Raw genomic sequence first — 14673 nt, forward strand, 5'->3', positions numbered from 1 at the left:
CTGTTTATCTAGGTCCATAATATACTTATCACATTGTTAACCCATGGGAAGTTTTTTTTTTTTCTTTTTTTTTTATTTATTTATAGCTGTGTTGGGTCTTCGTTTCTGTGCGAGGGCTTTTCTCCAGTTGCGGCAAGGGGGGGCCACTCTTCATCGCGGTGCGCGGGCCTCTCACCATCGCGGCCCCTCCCGTTGCAGAGCACAGGCTCCAGACGCGCAGGCTCAGCAATTGTGGCTCACGGGCCTAGTCGCTCCGCGGCATGTGGGATCCTCCCAGACCAGGGCTCGAACCCATGTCGCCTGCATTGGCAGGCAGATTCTCAACCACTGCACCACCAGAGAAGCCCCCATGGGAAGTTTTTGTTTGTCTGTTTTGGAATCATAGTTAACATACAGTATTATATTAGTTTCAGGGGTACAACATAGTGATTCGATATTTTTATACATTATGATCACCACAATAAGTCTAGTTACCATCTGTCACCATGCAAACTTGTTCCAAGATTATTGACTATATTCTTTATGCTGTACATTACACACCGGTGACATTTATTTTGTAGCTGGAAGTTTGTACTTCTTCATCCGCTTCACCTACTTCATCTGTTCTCCCGCCTGCCCCCGTCTGGCAACTACCAGTTTGTTCTCTGTATCTATGAGTCTGTTTCTGTTTTGTTTGTTTGTTTCTTTCTTTGTTTGTTCTGGTTGTTTCGAGCCCACATATGGACATATATCATAGTTTTGATTTAATTCTCTTAAAAAGGGAAAAATAAACTTTTTCACTGTAGCACCTACCACCATAATAGCTAAATAAGTTAATGCATAATTGAGAAATATACACTGGAGAGAAACTGACCTGTGTTGTATTTAGAAGCCAGCATGAATTGAGGACTATTAATATCTGGATGAGAACTGGTATTATGCCTAAACTGATTATTGCATTATGATTATTTTATTCCAAAATAAAAAATTATTTTTTGGAAGCCATTCTTTAGTTCAACCAACATTATGGAAAACCTGATATTTACAAGAAGCCCTAAGGCATAAGAGATGGGTGTATAGGGTTGTGGGGGGAATGAATTTCATTTATCTGATGATACCCAACACATCACTCCAAATTTTTTTGGTTTAAAACATGAGTCATCTACTTGTTTACTCCTCTGGGATTTTGGCAGGACTTGTGGGGACAGCTCATCTCTGCTCCATGGGGCATCAGCTGGGGTGACTCAACTGGGATTGGAAAATCCTCACCCAATATGGCTTACTCAATGGCTGTCTTCTGGGTGCTCAGTTGGAGCTATTGGCTAGACCCTCGGTTCTCCTCCGTGTTGCCCTGCACAAGGCTAGGCTGGGCATCTCACCACACAGCGACTGGGTTCTGAGAGGAAGAGGGGCAGTCCTAATATGCAAATGCTTATCCAGCCTTGCCTGGCTGCATGCTTACTAATATCCCGTTGGCCAAAGCTAGTCACGTGGTCAAGCCCAGGGTCAATGTGGAGACCACACAAGGGTCTGAATACTGAAGAGCAGCCTGGTTCACTGGAGCCCAAAGTGACAGCCTACCATGGAAGACTGGCCGGAGAGTCACACACAAAGAGCACACCCTGTCCTGCCTTCAGGGACTCACAGAGAAGAAACCTTTTGAATAGTAGTAACGTTTTACTGCACATCCCAGTGGGTAGATGTGGGGGACAGTCGTTTGCCTGCTTATGCCATTATATCATAGATGTGACTTCAGAATCAGAAAAGTGTAACCACAAGGTGGTCCAACTAAGGCTGGAGCCCAGGAAAGGGCATTTTGCACCCTGATACAAACTAACTTCTTGCTCTCAATTCTGCAGTCAAGCTAATGACATGTTTCAACTGTTCCAGGCTGTTTTCTTACTTTACTAGTATAAAGCATTAAGGCAACTTGCGGTATGTCCTCAGGCAGATCCCTCACCTAGCTCTGTTTCATTTTCCTCACTTCTCAAACAAGGGAGCTGGATTCAGTGATCTCTACAGTTCCTGCCAATTGTTATATTTTACTGTATAACATTATAGTTAATCCTATGATGTTATATCAACAATGAAAACGTGTTGCTTTTTTGACAAGCATGCTCCTTACACTAGTTGAAGTCAGTAAAGCTAATTGATAACTAAATAGTGAATCTGAACTTTCTCCGGGCTCATCTATTTGTTCCCTAACAGATTCTGACCATGTAAAGTGGAACAGCATGAGTTAGGACCGGCTCCTGGCTTTGCCAAGCCCAGCTCTTTCTCTGCTGTGAAACTTGGTCTCTTTGATCAAAAGGTTAATTTCTGCATTATTTGTCTTACAAAGCTGCTAAGAAGATAAAGTGAGATAAGAGAAGTGAAAGTGCTTAGCTTTGATTAGGGACTGAGTTTTTTTTCTGTCCCTCTAACCGATTCTGACCGCCATGCATCAGGCTTTGGTTTAAAAAAAAAAATAGAGGAATTCGCTCTCAGTTAGATATTCATTAACCTCTAGAGCCCTGCCCACATCAACGGGTGAGGTCTTAATTCTTTCAACTTTCTCTGTTGCTAAATCTGTGACCCTCTTAATAAAACCCAAGGGACTGTACAGAAGAAGAAAACACAAGACATTTTTAAGAAACAATGTAAAATACCTCTTGCTGAGATTGTGATTTTTTTCCTTTGCCCTTCTTAGAATGTACCAAGGAGAAAACGTTGTTTTTGTTTTTTTTTTAAACTTTAGTTTCACTTTCCAGATTGCAGCGAACTTCCTCACTTCCCAGATGAAAACGACTGGATTTGGACTAATGAGAAAAGGAACGGTCAGCTGCCGTCAGAGTAAGTGAAGGTGTGTATTTTAAATTCTTCCTGGGATGGGATCTCTCATGTTGGGTACAGCTAGAATGCTTGTTGGCTTTAGCATTCTTTGATCTTTCTTGGATCTGGTGCTTGAGATCGAGTCAGAATCATTCAACACGGAGGGTGGAAAAAGGGGAAAGAATATAGGTGTGAAGTGACTTGTATCACAACTCAGAGGACAAGGGACAGCAACAGTTTCTCATTAACATGATAAAACATTTTATGCAGTATTTTTTTATTTCCTTTGTAGTGTTCTGTAACTGGGAAAGCACATTAGGGAAGCGATGGAAATCATTCGGCAACAGCCTTTTTAAAAAAATCACAGCTTTGTCTTAAAGATGCAAAGCCCTGTGAGCTTTAAAGAGCTTATCTCCTTTTCTCAGTTTTCTTGGCTGGAGAGGAGACAGGGGCTGGCATTTTATAATGGACTTGACAAGGAGAAAACACTTCAGGTATTCCTAGGAGTAAGAAAATGGCTTTCTTTGGCCTCATAAAGGAAAACGGAAGAAGATGAGACATGGAAAGATCTTCAGATGTGTAGCAAGGTCAGAAATGAGCAAATATGGGCTGGTCGGCCTCAGGTGGTACTGGTTTCAGGACGTTGGCTCCCAACTTTACAGTAGGATTATGTGTTAGTGTGTATCTGCAGATAGATGTGCCTGCATAAATTTAGGGGAAAAAATATTGTGAATTTACAAACCAGACTGTACAAGCCAAACTGCAAATAATGATTAAGCACCCTGGCGGCAGATGCCACGTCCCAAACATGATGCAATATTGTCTTTTACTTGGACAAAGAAATGTGTAATCCTAGGTTTTTCAAAATTGCAAGGCCCAGTGAATCTACTTCTCATCTCTTTTAAACTTCCTTTGTTTCTGTTACGTCTCATGAAACATCAACTCTTCACTCTAATTTCATTCTCTCCCTTTTTTGTTTGTTTGTTTTACTGTAGCACATTCTAGAATAACTTTTTCATGAGTCTGTGCATATCTCAAAATGCTTCTTCCCCTTATCTTTAATTGTTCAGCCTCATATGAAATTTGGGGTACAAAATTATTCCCCCTGCACGTTTTGAAAGCTTAGCACTATTGTTTTCTAGTGGCTCATGTTGCTGATGAAAAGTTTTGTGGCAATCAGGATCTCTTTCCTCTGGAAGTAATTGATCATATGTTCTCCTTAAAAGGTTTTAGGATTTTTTTGGTGGATGATCACAATTCTGACGTTTCAGAAGAGTCTGTGTCTTTTTCCTTTTTCACTCATCCTGCCTGGCATTTGGTGAGTCTCTTCCATCAGGGGAAGTGTATCTTCATATCTGGGAATGTCTTTCAGTCCTTACATGTTTTGTAAATGGCTTAATCCTTCTCAGTATTTCTTATCTCTAGCTACAGCCCTTCCAGAAGAGGTAAATGTCACCTAGGCAAGGAGGGGAATATATTTCAGGTACTATGCCTGTGAGTTGGTAAATAGAGGTAGTACCCTTATGGTACTGGAAAGAGAGTTTTCAGAATAGGCTTTAGAACTGGAACACTAGATTAAATGAAATTAAAAAATAACTAAGGAAAAATGTGAAGAGGATGAGGAAATAGTATAATTAAGTTCCTCATCTTTTTGGTGGGAAGAAACTACTTAAAGTCCAGAAATGAAGAAATAGAAACATAAGCATATTATTTAGGTTTGTGGAAGTGACCATGAGAATTAAAAGTAGAAACAGTCAAGAGGTTTACCTTGGAAAGTTGCAAATGGGGTGGAGGTGAAGAGCAAGGAGGGAGTTTGTTTTTTGATCCTTTTTTGTGCTGATTGAATTATTTCCATTTGATGTATTACTTGTATAATACGTACTTGTATATCATAAATGTTACGAGTAATGAGATCACATTTGTTACATATATTACATATATAGTCACATTTGTTGCATATATTACAAGGAATAAACCAATGCATATGGAAGCACATGTTATTAATGCTGCCCATTACTTTTTATGTTTTTCTTTTATAAGGCAAAATCATGAGCAGGTATTTGCTTTATCGTATCTACTCCTTTTTGGGACTGTTGCCCTTTTGGATACTGTGTACATCTTCTACCAACAAATGTATTGTTAGACATGAAATAGCTGACTGCAGTCATCTGAAGTTGACTCAAATACCTGATGACCTCCCAACAAACATAACAGTGTTGAATCTTACCCATAATCAACTCAGAAGATTACCACCTGCCAATTTTACAAGATATAGCCAACTTACTATCTTGGATGGAGGATTTAACTCCATCTCAAAGCTGGAGCCAGAATTGTGCCAACATCTCCCTTTGTTGGAAATTTTGAACCTCCAACACAATGAGCTATCTCAGCTTTCCGATAAAACCTTTATCTTCTGCATGAATTTGACTGAACTCCATCTAATGTCCAACTCAATCCAGAAAATTCAAAATAATCCCTTTAAAAACCTGAAGGTAAGATGGAAATGAATATTTCCATGTAAGAAATGAAAAATATGTTATCGAATATTGTTTCAAGTCATTTATGCATCTTTAGACTTCATATCTAAATATCAAGGTGAAGAATAAGAAATCTGATCTACCCAAATGGGGAGAGGGGGGCTCCACACACAAACATGGCCATTATGATTGGAAATATTTTCAAGAGAGCAAATACCGTAATTTTAGAGAACTCTCCTCTCTTGCATCCTTCCACTAGAAATAGAACTTAGATTCAAGAGGTAGAGACCAGAGAGGAATCAGAATATCCCATGAAGAACGGCAAATAAACTCTCCACACTGCTGATTTAGTACCTGCAATAATGAAAAAATATGTCGAGTCCAAATTCTAATTTAAATAAAATTAACAAATTGATGCGTGATAAAGCCAACTGTTCAGCTAAAAATTACACACTTTTGATTTAAGAAATCTTCTACAGTATTGCTTTTCAGTAGCTACCACCTTTTTCTTGTCAGTACTTTGCTTGAATTTTAAATCTGTGAAAAAATATGCTAGTGTGTTTAAATCTGAGGCAATTATTAAGTGCTTTTCTTATAGCAAAGCTATTTTCAGAACTCTGTTTTCTTCATTTTGTGGGCTTATAAAAAACTGAGCATTCCTCGACCTCAAATACCAAGAATAATATACAAATTTAAATATTCTTAGAAACATTTATAAAATGATTTGCTTGCTAGCTAGGGATTTGAAATTCTTTCTTGTGCCTTCTTAGATTCTGATGTAGATGAAATGATGTCTTTGGGCACAAAGACCTCAAAATCTGGTTAATTGCTGGCAAAATGTTATTCTTATTTTTAAAACATAAATAGAAGTCTTAAGCTCTTTGATAAACATTACATAAGATATTGCCCTAACATATATCAGTTTTTCCTTACATTTTACCTGAGTGGAAGTTTACATGTTCAAAGGTAGCACAAAGTGACAAAACATCCTACAGCACAGACAAAACAAAAAAATAATATTCTGAACTAGTCATGATGCAAATTTTACATAACTACCAATCTTTCTCAATATCAAAATCTTTTTATTTTTTGAAAATCTTTTAAAAATTTCATGAACAGCAGCATTCTCCTCATGCTTCTTAAGAAAATATTTCTTCATCTTTTTTTTTGTTGTTTAGTTTCAAGGTTGATGCACGACACTATGTTTGATAAGCCACATGAATATTTCTTACATCATAAATGCTTATTATAAATAAATAAGTAAATAAAAAAGCTTATTATTAATATTCCTTACATCACGAATAAATAAGCTTAAGTCATTTTATTTTGGTAAGAGAAATAAAGTGATTCTTTGAATTAAGAAATTAGTCTTTGTAGCAATGGTATTTTCGATCACAGTGAAGATTTTTTATTACTCCTACCGTCAGTTTTCTATAAAATAATAAAGATGTGACATTTTGCTGTCCAGTTATTTCTAAGATTCATGTACATTTAAAAGAACTATTTTTCATGGCAAGACTGTAACTTATATACATATTTTTTCCCCTCAGAATTTAATCAAATTAGACCTAGCTCATAATGGTTTATCATCTACTAAATTAGGAACTCAGCTGCAACTGGAAAATCTCCAAGAGCTTCTACTATCAAATAATAAAATTTCTGCACTAAGACGTGAAGAACTTGATTTCCTTGGCAACTCTTCTTTAAAAAGATTAGAGTTGTCATCAAATCAAATAATGGAGGTAAGATAAAAAATTTTGTGTTGTACTTTTAAGTGTGGGCAGTCCCTAATTGTGTCACGTGGGTAAGAATCTAAAGGTAGAGATAGAGAAAGAGGTGATAACCTTTGTCACGTCTTCTAGAAATCCTTCACACTTACTGCTTAGGATCATTGATGTCATCCTCACAAGAAAGGGAGTTTGGTAGCAATTAGGAGCTGGAGCTCTGCTGTCAAACAGAAGTGGGTTAAAATCCTTGATCCATTACAGACCAGGACTTTGGCATTGGGGAACTTAACCTCTCTGGGTCTAGTTTCCTTGCCTATGAAGTGGAAATAATACCATCTATTGCACAAAATCCCTGGAAGAATTGGCGGCTTCCCTGGTGGTGCAGTGGTTGGGAATCTGCCTGCCAATGCAGGGGACACGGGTTCGAGCCCTGGTCTGGGAAGATCCCACATGCCGCGGAGTGACTGGGCTCGTGAGCCACAATTGCTGAGCCTGCGCGTCTGGAGCCTGTGCTCCTCAACAAGAGAGGCCGCGATAGTGAGAGGCCTGCGCACCATGATGAAGAGTCGCCCCCCCTTGCCGCAACTAGAGAAAGTCCTCGCACAGAAACGAAGACCCAACACAGCCATAAATAAATAAATAAATAAAATTAAAAAGAAAAGAAAAACAAAACAAAACAAAACGTTTTGGCCCATCAAAGCTGGGTTTCCGGCAGTGTTAGACCAGGGCCCCATGCCCTTAGCAGCTGTGCTGTGTTGCCTCTCTGAGGATGATGGTGTATCCTGCCTTTTAAAAGTAATATCATAACATGAATATCCTCCATGTCATTAAGAATTATTCACAAACTTAATTTTAGTGACTGCAAAATAATCCTATCCTGTAGATTTACCATAATTAATCTAATCATTTCCTGCTTTGTATTTTGACTCACTTTCTTCCACATTTCTCTCGTGTCATCCATTGGCCCTAACATCTCACAAGTGACACAGTAGAAATCAGAGCCTCTTTGCTCTCCCAGGAGACTTGAGCTCTATCCTCTCTGGATCCCTTCCCTCCTGCCCCTGCTCTCTTGCTCCAGCGCTGAGTCTCATAGCAGCCAAGGCTTCTAGTGTGGGACTGGGGGGCAGAGCGGAAGGGAGCTGGAAACACAGTAAGGAAATAGTCAGGAGAAAACCCTGGTGGGAAGACAGAGAGGATCGCTGGAGCTCAGAGTCATAGAAAGGAAAGTGCATGTCAATGCTTCATAATAAAATCCACCCATTCATTCCAGAATGTTCACTGAGAGCAGTGGTCACGAAGAGAGAAACAGGATCTGCCCCAGAGGTGACTTTACAAATAGTTTATTAATTACAATAATACTCAGTGTGATGAAGTAAAAGTACCAGGAGACTTAACTTAGCCTGGGAGATCAGGGAAGACCCTCTGAAGAAGTGGCATCTAAGCTGATACATGGATGCTGAGTAGTAACCAGTGACCAGGGGAGACAAGGGCTGGAGTGGGAGGTGGGTGATACAGGTGCAGAGGAAGGAGCAGGGAGACAGAGGGATGGAGAGAAAACCCAGAGAAGGTGGTGAAAGAGGAAAGGGGATTGAGTAAAGAATATGCCTGCTTTTCAAGGGTCGTACAGACTCGTTGTGTTTTGGTTATTAACCTCTTTTTCTGTCCCACTCTTAGTTCTCTCCAGGGTGTTTTCATGCAATTGGAAAATTATTTGGCTTCTCTCTGAACAATGCCAAACTGAGCCCCAGTCTCATAGAAGAGCTCTGCTTGGAATTATCAAACACAAGCATTCAGAATCTGTCCCTGAGCAACAACCAGCTGTACACAACCAGCAACACGACTTTTGTTGGGCTGAAGCAGACAAATCTCACAGTGCTCGATCTTTCCCATAACAGCTTAAGTGTGATTGGTAATGATTCCTTTGCTTGGCTTCCACATCTAGAATATCTCTTTCTGGAGTATAATAATATAGAACATCTGTCTTCTCGCTCTTTTTATGGGCTTTCCAATGTGAGATACCTGAATTTGAGACGATCTTTTACTAAACAAAGCGTTTCCCTGGCTTCACTTCCCAAGATTGATGATTTTTCCTTTCAGTGGCTAAAATTTTTGGAGTATCTCAATATGGAAGATAACAACTTTCCAGGCATAAAAAGCAATACTTTCACGGGATTGACAAGGCTGAGATGTTTAAGTCTATCCAACTCCTTCTCAAGTTTGCGAACTTTAACAAATGAAACATTTTTATCACTTGCTGGTTCTCCTCTGCTCACACTCAACCTAACCAAAAATAAAATCTCAAAAATAGAGAGTGGTGCTTTTTCTTGGTTGGGCCACCTAACTGTACTTGACCTTGGCCTTAATGAAATTGGGCAAGAACTCACAGGCCAGGAATGGAGAGGTCTAGAAAATATTGTTGAAATCTACCTTTCCTACAACAAATACCTAGAGCTGACTAGCAACTCTTTTGCCTTGGTTCCAAGCCTTCAACGACTGATGCTCCGAAGGGTGGCCCTTAAAAATGTGGATAGCTCCCCTTCACCTTTTCACCCTCTTCCTAACCTGACCATTCTGGATCTAAGCAACAACAACATAGCCAACATAAATGATGAACTGTTGAAGGGTCTTGAGAAACTAGAAATTCTGGATTTGCAGCATAACAACTTAGCTCGCCTCTGGAAGCATGCAAACCCTGGCGGTCCTGTTCATTTTCTGAAGGGTCTTTCTCACCTCTACATCCTTAACTTAGAGTCTAATGGCTTTGATGAGATCCCAGCAGAAGTCTTCAAGGACTTACGTGAATTGAAGAGCATCGATTTAGGATTGAATAATTTAAATATCCTTCCACCATCTGTCTTTGATAATCAAGTGTTGCTAAAGTCATTAAGCCTTCAGAAGAATCTCATAACATCTGTTGAAAAGAACGTTTTTGGGCCAGCATTCAAGAACCTGAGTAATTTAGATATGCGCTTTAATCCATTTGATTGTACATGTGAAAGCATTGCCTGGTTTGTTAATTGGATTAATAATACCCATACGAACATCTCTGAACTATCAAGCCGTTACCTCTGCAACACTCCACCTCAATATCGTGGTTTCCCAGTGATGCTTTTTGATATATCACCCTGCAAAGACAGTGCCCCATTTGAACTCCTTTTCATGATAAATACCAGTATCCTATTGATTTTCATCTTTATTGTACTTCTCATCCATTTTGAAGGCTGGAAGATATCTTTTTATTGGAATGTTTCAGTGCATCGAGTTCTTGGTTTCAAAGAAATAGACAGACAGCCAGAACAGTTTGAATATGCGGCATATATAATTCATGCCTATAAAGATAGGGATTGGGTCTGGGAACACTTCTCCCCGATGGAAGAAGAAGATCATACACTCAGATTCTGTCTGGAAGAAAGGGATTTTGAGGCAGGTGTCCTTGAACTTGAAGCAATTGTTAATAGCATCAGAAGGAGCAGAAAAATTATTTTTGTTATAACACAGAATCTACTGAAAGATCCATTATGCAAAAGGTAGGTGAACACTCTGAAATCTGAAGTGTATTCTCGTTCTTAAATTGAGCTTTTAAATGTTACTAACATTATTACTCACAACTCAAAGTATTTTAAAAATAAAATTAAGAAGAAACGTAACCTGATTTTTAGTGACAGATTAAAGTTAATTACAAGGGAAATGTTAATTTTAGAGCTTTGGGCTATTAAAAACTGTATATTGATATATACCGTAATTCAGTTATTTTTTTTAACTTAGATTCAAGGTGCACCACGCAGTTCAGCAAGCTATTGAACAAAATCTGGATTCCATTATATTGATCTTTCTTGAGGATATTCCGGATTATAAACTGAATCATGCGCTCTGTTTGCGAAGAGGGATGTTTAGATCTCGCTGCATCTTGAACTGGCCGATTCAGAAAGAACGGGTAAATGCCTTTCATCATAAATTGCAAGTAGCACTTGGTTCCAGAAATTCAGTACATTAAATTTATTTAAAGACTAAATTAAAGGAGTAGCTTTCCTAATTTAAAAAAGGTCCATGGTAAATTTACATTTTACTTGATAATAATGTAAATCTGTTCATTCATACTTATCAATAAGAATACCACAAGTATCTCTCTTCTATGGAGATATAATCTCCCTATTTCAGGCCTTTTATTACTAATCAAGTTAATTTGACCCAAAATGAACAGATAAGAATATCCTTTACTAATGAATACACAATTGGGTTACTGAGGCCTATCAAAACAAAGTTTTAAAGTATTCCTCATTTAAAGAAAAGTTAGAGGTATATGAGTGTTTGTGATAATTATATTTGGGTTTTTTTTTCTGGATGCACTCAGAATAAAATATAACTTTTATGGGTACAATGCTATTTCAATTGTGAAAGAGTAAAATATACAGCCATGTTTTTAAAAGTTGAATTACAGCAATTTTTCAACTGAAAAACTTTATATTTTAGTGGTACCTGTCACAGTGTTGATTTTGTTAAATGTTAAATACCATTTTAATATACATACTCAGGACAGAAAACATTTGCACTTCATTTTGATTACTTAATAAATAAATATTTTAATAAATACATTTCCTAATATTTGGAATTCTGCTATATGAGGCATTAGAAGACACTATTCTTTTACTTAGAAGTATTGCAGGAAGGCTTATTTCCTAAAGGTTAATTAGTAGATTGGCTTTGTGGAAACAAAATACTTTCTTCCTCTGGTCACAGATTTGGCCCTGGCCAAATCACGTGGTTCCACTGGGATTTTTTTGACTACTGATCTTGAAAATTACAGTGATAAACAAAATCTTAACTATTCCCAAATCATTACTGATGATGATCCTGGTATAATACATTCCCATAGAATATATTATTATACCATAAAAAAGTATGCTGTGTGTAAATTAGTCCTTATGATTATTTTAAGTTTTATTTTTGTTTTACAATAAAAAGAGTCTGATTATTGGAAATAGACATGAATAGCTTTTAAAAACCTTTATAGGGCTTCCCTGGTGGCGCAGTGGTTGAGAATCTGCCTGCCAATGCAGGGGACACGGGTTCGAGCCCTGGTCTGGGAAGATCCCACATACCGCGGAGCGACTGGGCCCGTGAGCCACAATTGCTGAGCCTGTGCATCTGGAGCCTGTGCTCCGCAACAAGAGAGGCCGCGATAATGAGAGGCCCGCGCAATGCGATGAAGAGTGGCCCCCACTTGCCGCAACTAGAGAAAGCCCTCGCACAGTAAACGAAAACCCAACACAGCCATAAATAAAATAAATAAATAATTCCCATTAAAAATAAAATAAAATAAAATAAAAACCTTTATAGTTCTGGTATTCAAATATAAAGGAGAGTTGAAATGATCATGTTGAGATAATTTATATACTTGAAGCACTCATTTGTCTGCTGAATTGAGGGAGCATTTGAGATGTCACACTTTGGAACTTTGATTTAAATAGTTCCGTATTCTCGGGGCTAAGTTCACATAATCCTAAAAAAAACGTAATACCCGCTGTACTGCTGGCTCTGAAGGACTCTACAACAACATGAATATACGGAGAACTCATTTTCACTCTCTCATTATACACCACCCTCACACTTGAGACATGTGTTTTGTAGTTTTTTTGTTAAGATTTGTTTTCTAACTGTGAAATAATCCTATTTTAATTTGGCATCATAAAATAAAAATCACAACTAGTTTTTTCGTGATGCACTTTGTATGTTATCTATCAATATTCTCAACCTCACTGAAATATTTCTAAATCTATTATTATTATTATGACTTTATCAATATATTGTCAGTTTGTGGAAAACAGAGCAGGAAGTAATTTTGCTTTCTTTCTCTTGTTTATTTGTTTATGAGGTAGTTGATTACATGCGCACAATTTAAATTGAGCTCAAATGTCATTTTTTTAGAAGTTGCTTAATATTTATGAGGTTAGGCTATACAAGGGGTGGCCTGTTTAACTGAATATAATTAAAACTCGTAAAAGGCATAAGCCTTGACTTGTGTTTGACCCACACAGGAAGCAGCATCCTGAACTCTGCAGGCTATCCTCTTTAACTGTTCTCAGGAGGAGTCCATCTCCCTTGGGTTCAAGACAAAGGGAGTGCAGAAAGTGATGTTTTGCTGACCTATTTAATTTACACACGTGAACTGACTTGTCTGAATGCTCTCAGGATGTCATCATGTAATCGGTTCACCCCAACTCCTTCCCGTTTTCACTTTTAAAACAAAATCCAGCTGAATCAACAACATGGAGTTTGAAATAAATCTAGGAATTTAGATTTTACCTAAAAATGACACCTTTTAGGCTGTAATAAGAAGTAGACGCAATCAATTTGTTAGTGAGTAGGGGGGTTTTCAATGCCATTTATTTAACAATGTTTACTTTTCCCAATGTCTACCTTAGATTATTTGTAGAAGGGTCTCAGTAGTAAGTGATGGTGATCATGAGAAAACGTAAAGATGTTCCAACTCAAGAGCTCAAAATACATTTCTTGCGATCTATAGAGACAGTGGGCATCAGAGATCTTTTGGGGGTGATGAAAATGTTATAAAATTGGATTATGGTAATGATTTCACAACTATGTAAATTTACTAAAAATCGTTGAATCATACACTTAAAACAGGTGAATTTTTAGTACAAAATTATATATTAATTATTTATTAGTAAAGCTGTCAAAAAATTGTATTCATTGAGGAGCTAGCTACATGTGCCTAGCCTTGTACTAACTAAGCACTACGGAGTATGATTGGATATGAAATGTGTTGTAGGAAATGGGGCAGTAGGAGTTGGGGTAGGAAGGGATTCTTGGGGATAGACCTGGACAAGGAAGGCTCCATGGAAGAAGATCAGACCTTTCAAAGGCGGGTAGGAGTTTGGTGAGTGAGGAGGAAGGTGGAAAGGAGGGAGGGAGACATGAGTTGGTGTTGGGAGACAGTGGAGATACTGTGGAGGATGGAACCATGCTGCAGAGGGCGTGGCAGAGGAGTTTAGATTTAAGAGGTTAGGTATTTTGAAATTGTAACGTTATCAGTTTCTATTGGCAAAACCAGAAATTATAATAAAATTCCCTCTTGGGGTGTGTTACTTAGATTTATGTGACACCTAGTTGAATAGAGGAGCATAACTTATAATTTCACAGTCCAAACATCCAGGCTTACTTTCACATAATAGAAGGGGATTTGAAGCGTTTTTTTTCCCAGTAAATATATAAGCCTGTATTAAAATAGCAAAGCATGACAATCAATTGATCATTAGTTACTAATTACACCAGGTGATATGTTAGCCATTCTTAGCTCTTGCAACTAAGCTTTGATCCATGTTCCTGTCCAAGGAAGAAACTGGGTCTGTTATGTGACTTCCCGCCCCCAGTTTAACAAACAATCATGAGGGAGGAGTCATGGCACTTTTCAATGGTGGAACTTTTCCAGTTCTGTGTGAGAATTTCTGGGAAACCTGTTTTGAATTCTTAGCTTGCTTTTATCTTAAGTCAGTTCCCCAGGAAACAGACTCCAAGATGGAGATTAACTGAAGCAGGTTAGGGGAGGGCTCTGATTTACAAGGGAGTGAAATAAGCTGGATTGGGAAGAGAGAGAACGATGAGCTTTGAGTCAATTGCAATTGCAGCTGAGGCCTTAGTGGACCCCATGGGGAGCTCTGGAG

The 14673-nt window shown here is 38.2% G+C and overlaps 1 protein-coding gene across 7 annotated transcripts in view; it reads left to right on the forward strand.

The window, feature by feature from the left end:
• Positions 1–11036, forward strand: part of TLR3 (toll like receptor 3) — a 32569-nt gene extending 21533 nt beyond the window's left edge. Inside the window, exons 1-7 of one of the 7 annotated variants that reach the window (XM_036838878.1) lie at positions 2236–2290; positions 2730–2821; positions 4017–4108; positions 4831–5282; positions 6818–7009; positions 8669–10521; positions 10760–11036. In XM_036838878.1, coding sequence (XP_036694773.1) covers positions 4839–5282; positions 6818–7009; positions 8669–10521; positions 10760–10988 — 2718 coding nt within the window. In that variant the 5' untranslated portion in view covers positions 2236–2290; positions 2730–2821; positions 4017–4108; positions 4831–4838 and the 3' untranslated portion in view covers positions 10989–11036. Of the gene's footprint in view, positions 1–2235; positions 2291–2467; positions 2619–2716; positions 2822–4016; positions 4109–4830; positions 5283–6817; positions 7010–8668; positions 10522–10759 lie in introns of those variants that run through there. The other 6 variants (XM_036838876.1, XM_036838877.1, XM_036838875.1 and 3 more) reach the window with 6 other exon arrangements.
• The last annotated feature ends 3637 nt before the right edge of the window (positions 11037–14673 follow it).

This window comes from Balaenoptera musculus, chromosome 21 (genome assembly GCF_009873245.2).
Source record: "Balaenoptera musculus isolate JJ_BM4_2016_0621 chromosome 21, mBalMus1.pri.v3, whole genome shotgun sequence".
NCBI classification, from domain to species: domain Eukaryota; kingdom Metazoa; phylum Chordata; class Mammalia; order Artiodactyla; family Balaenopteridae; genus Balaenoptera; species Balaenoptera musculus.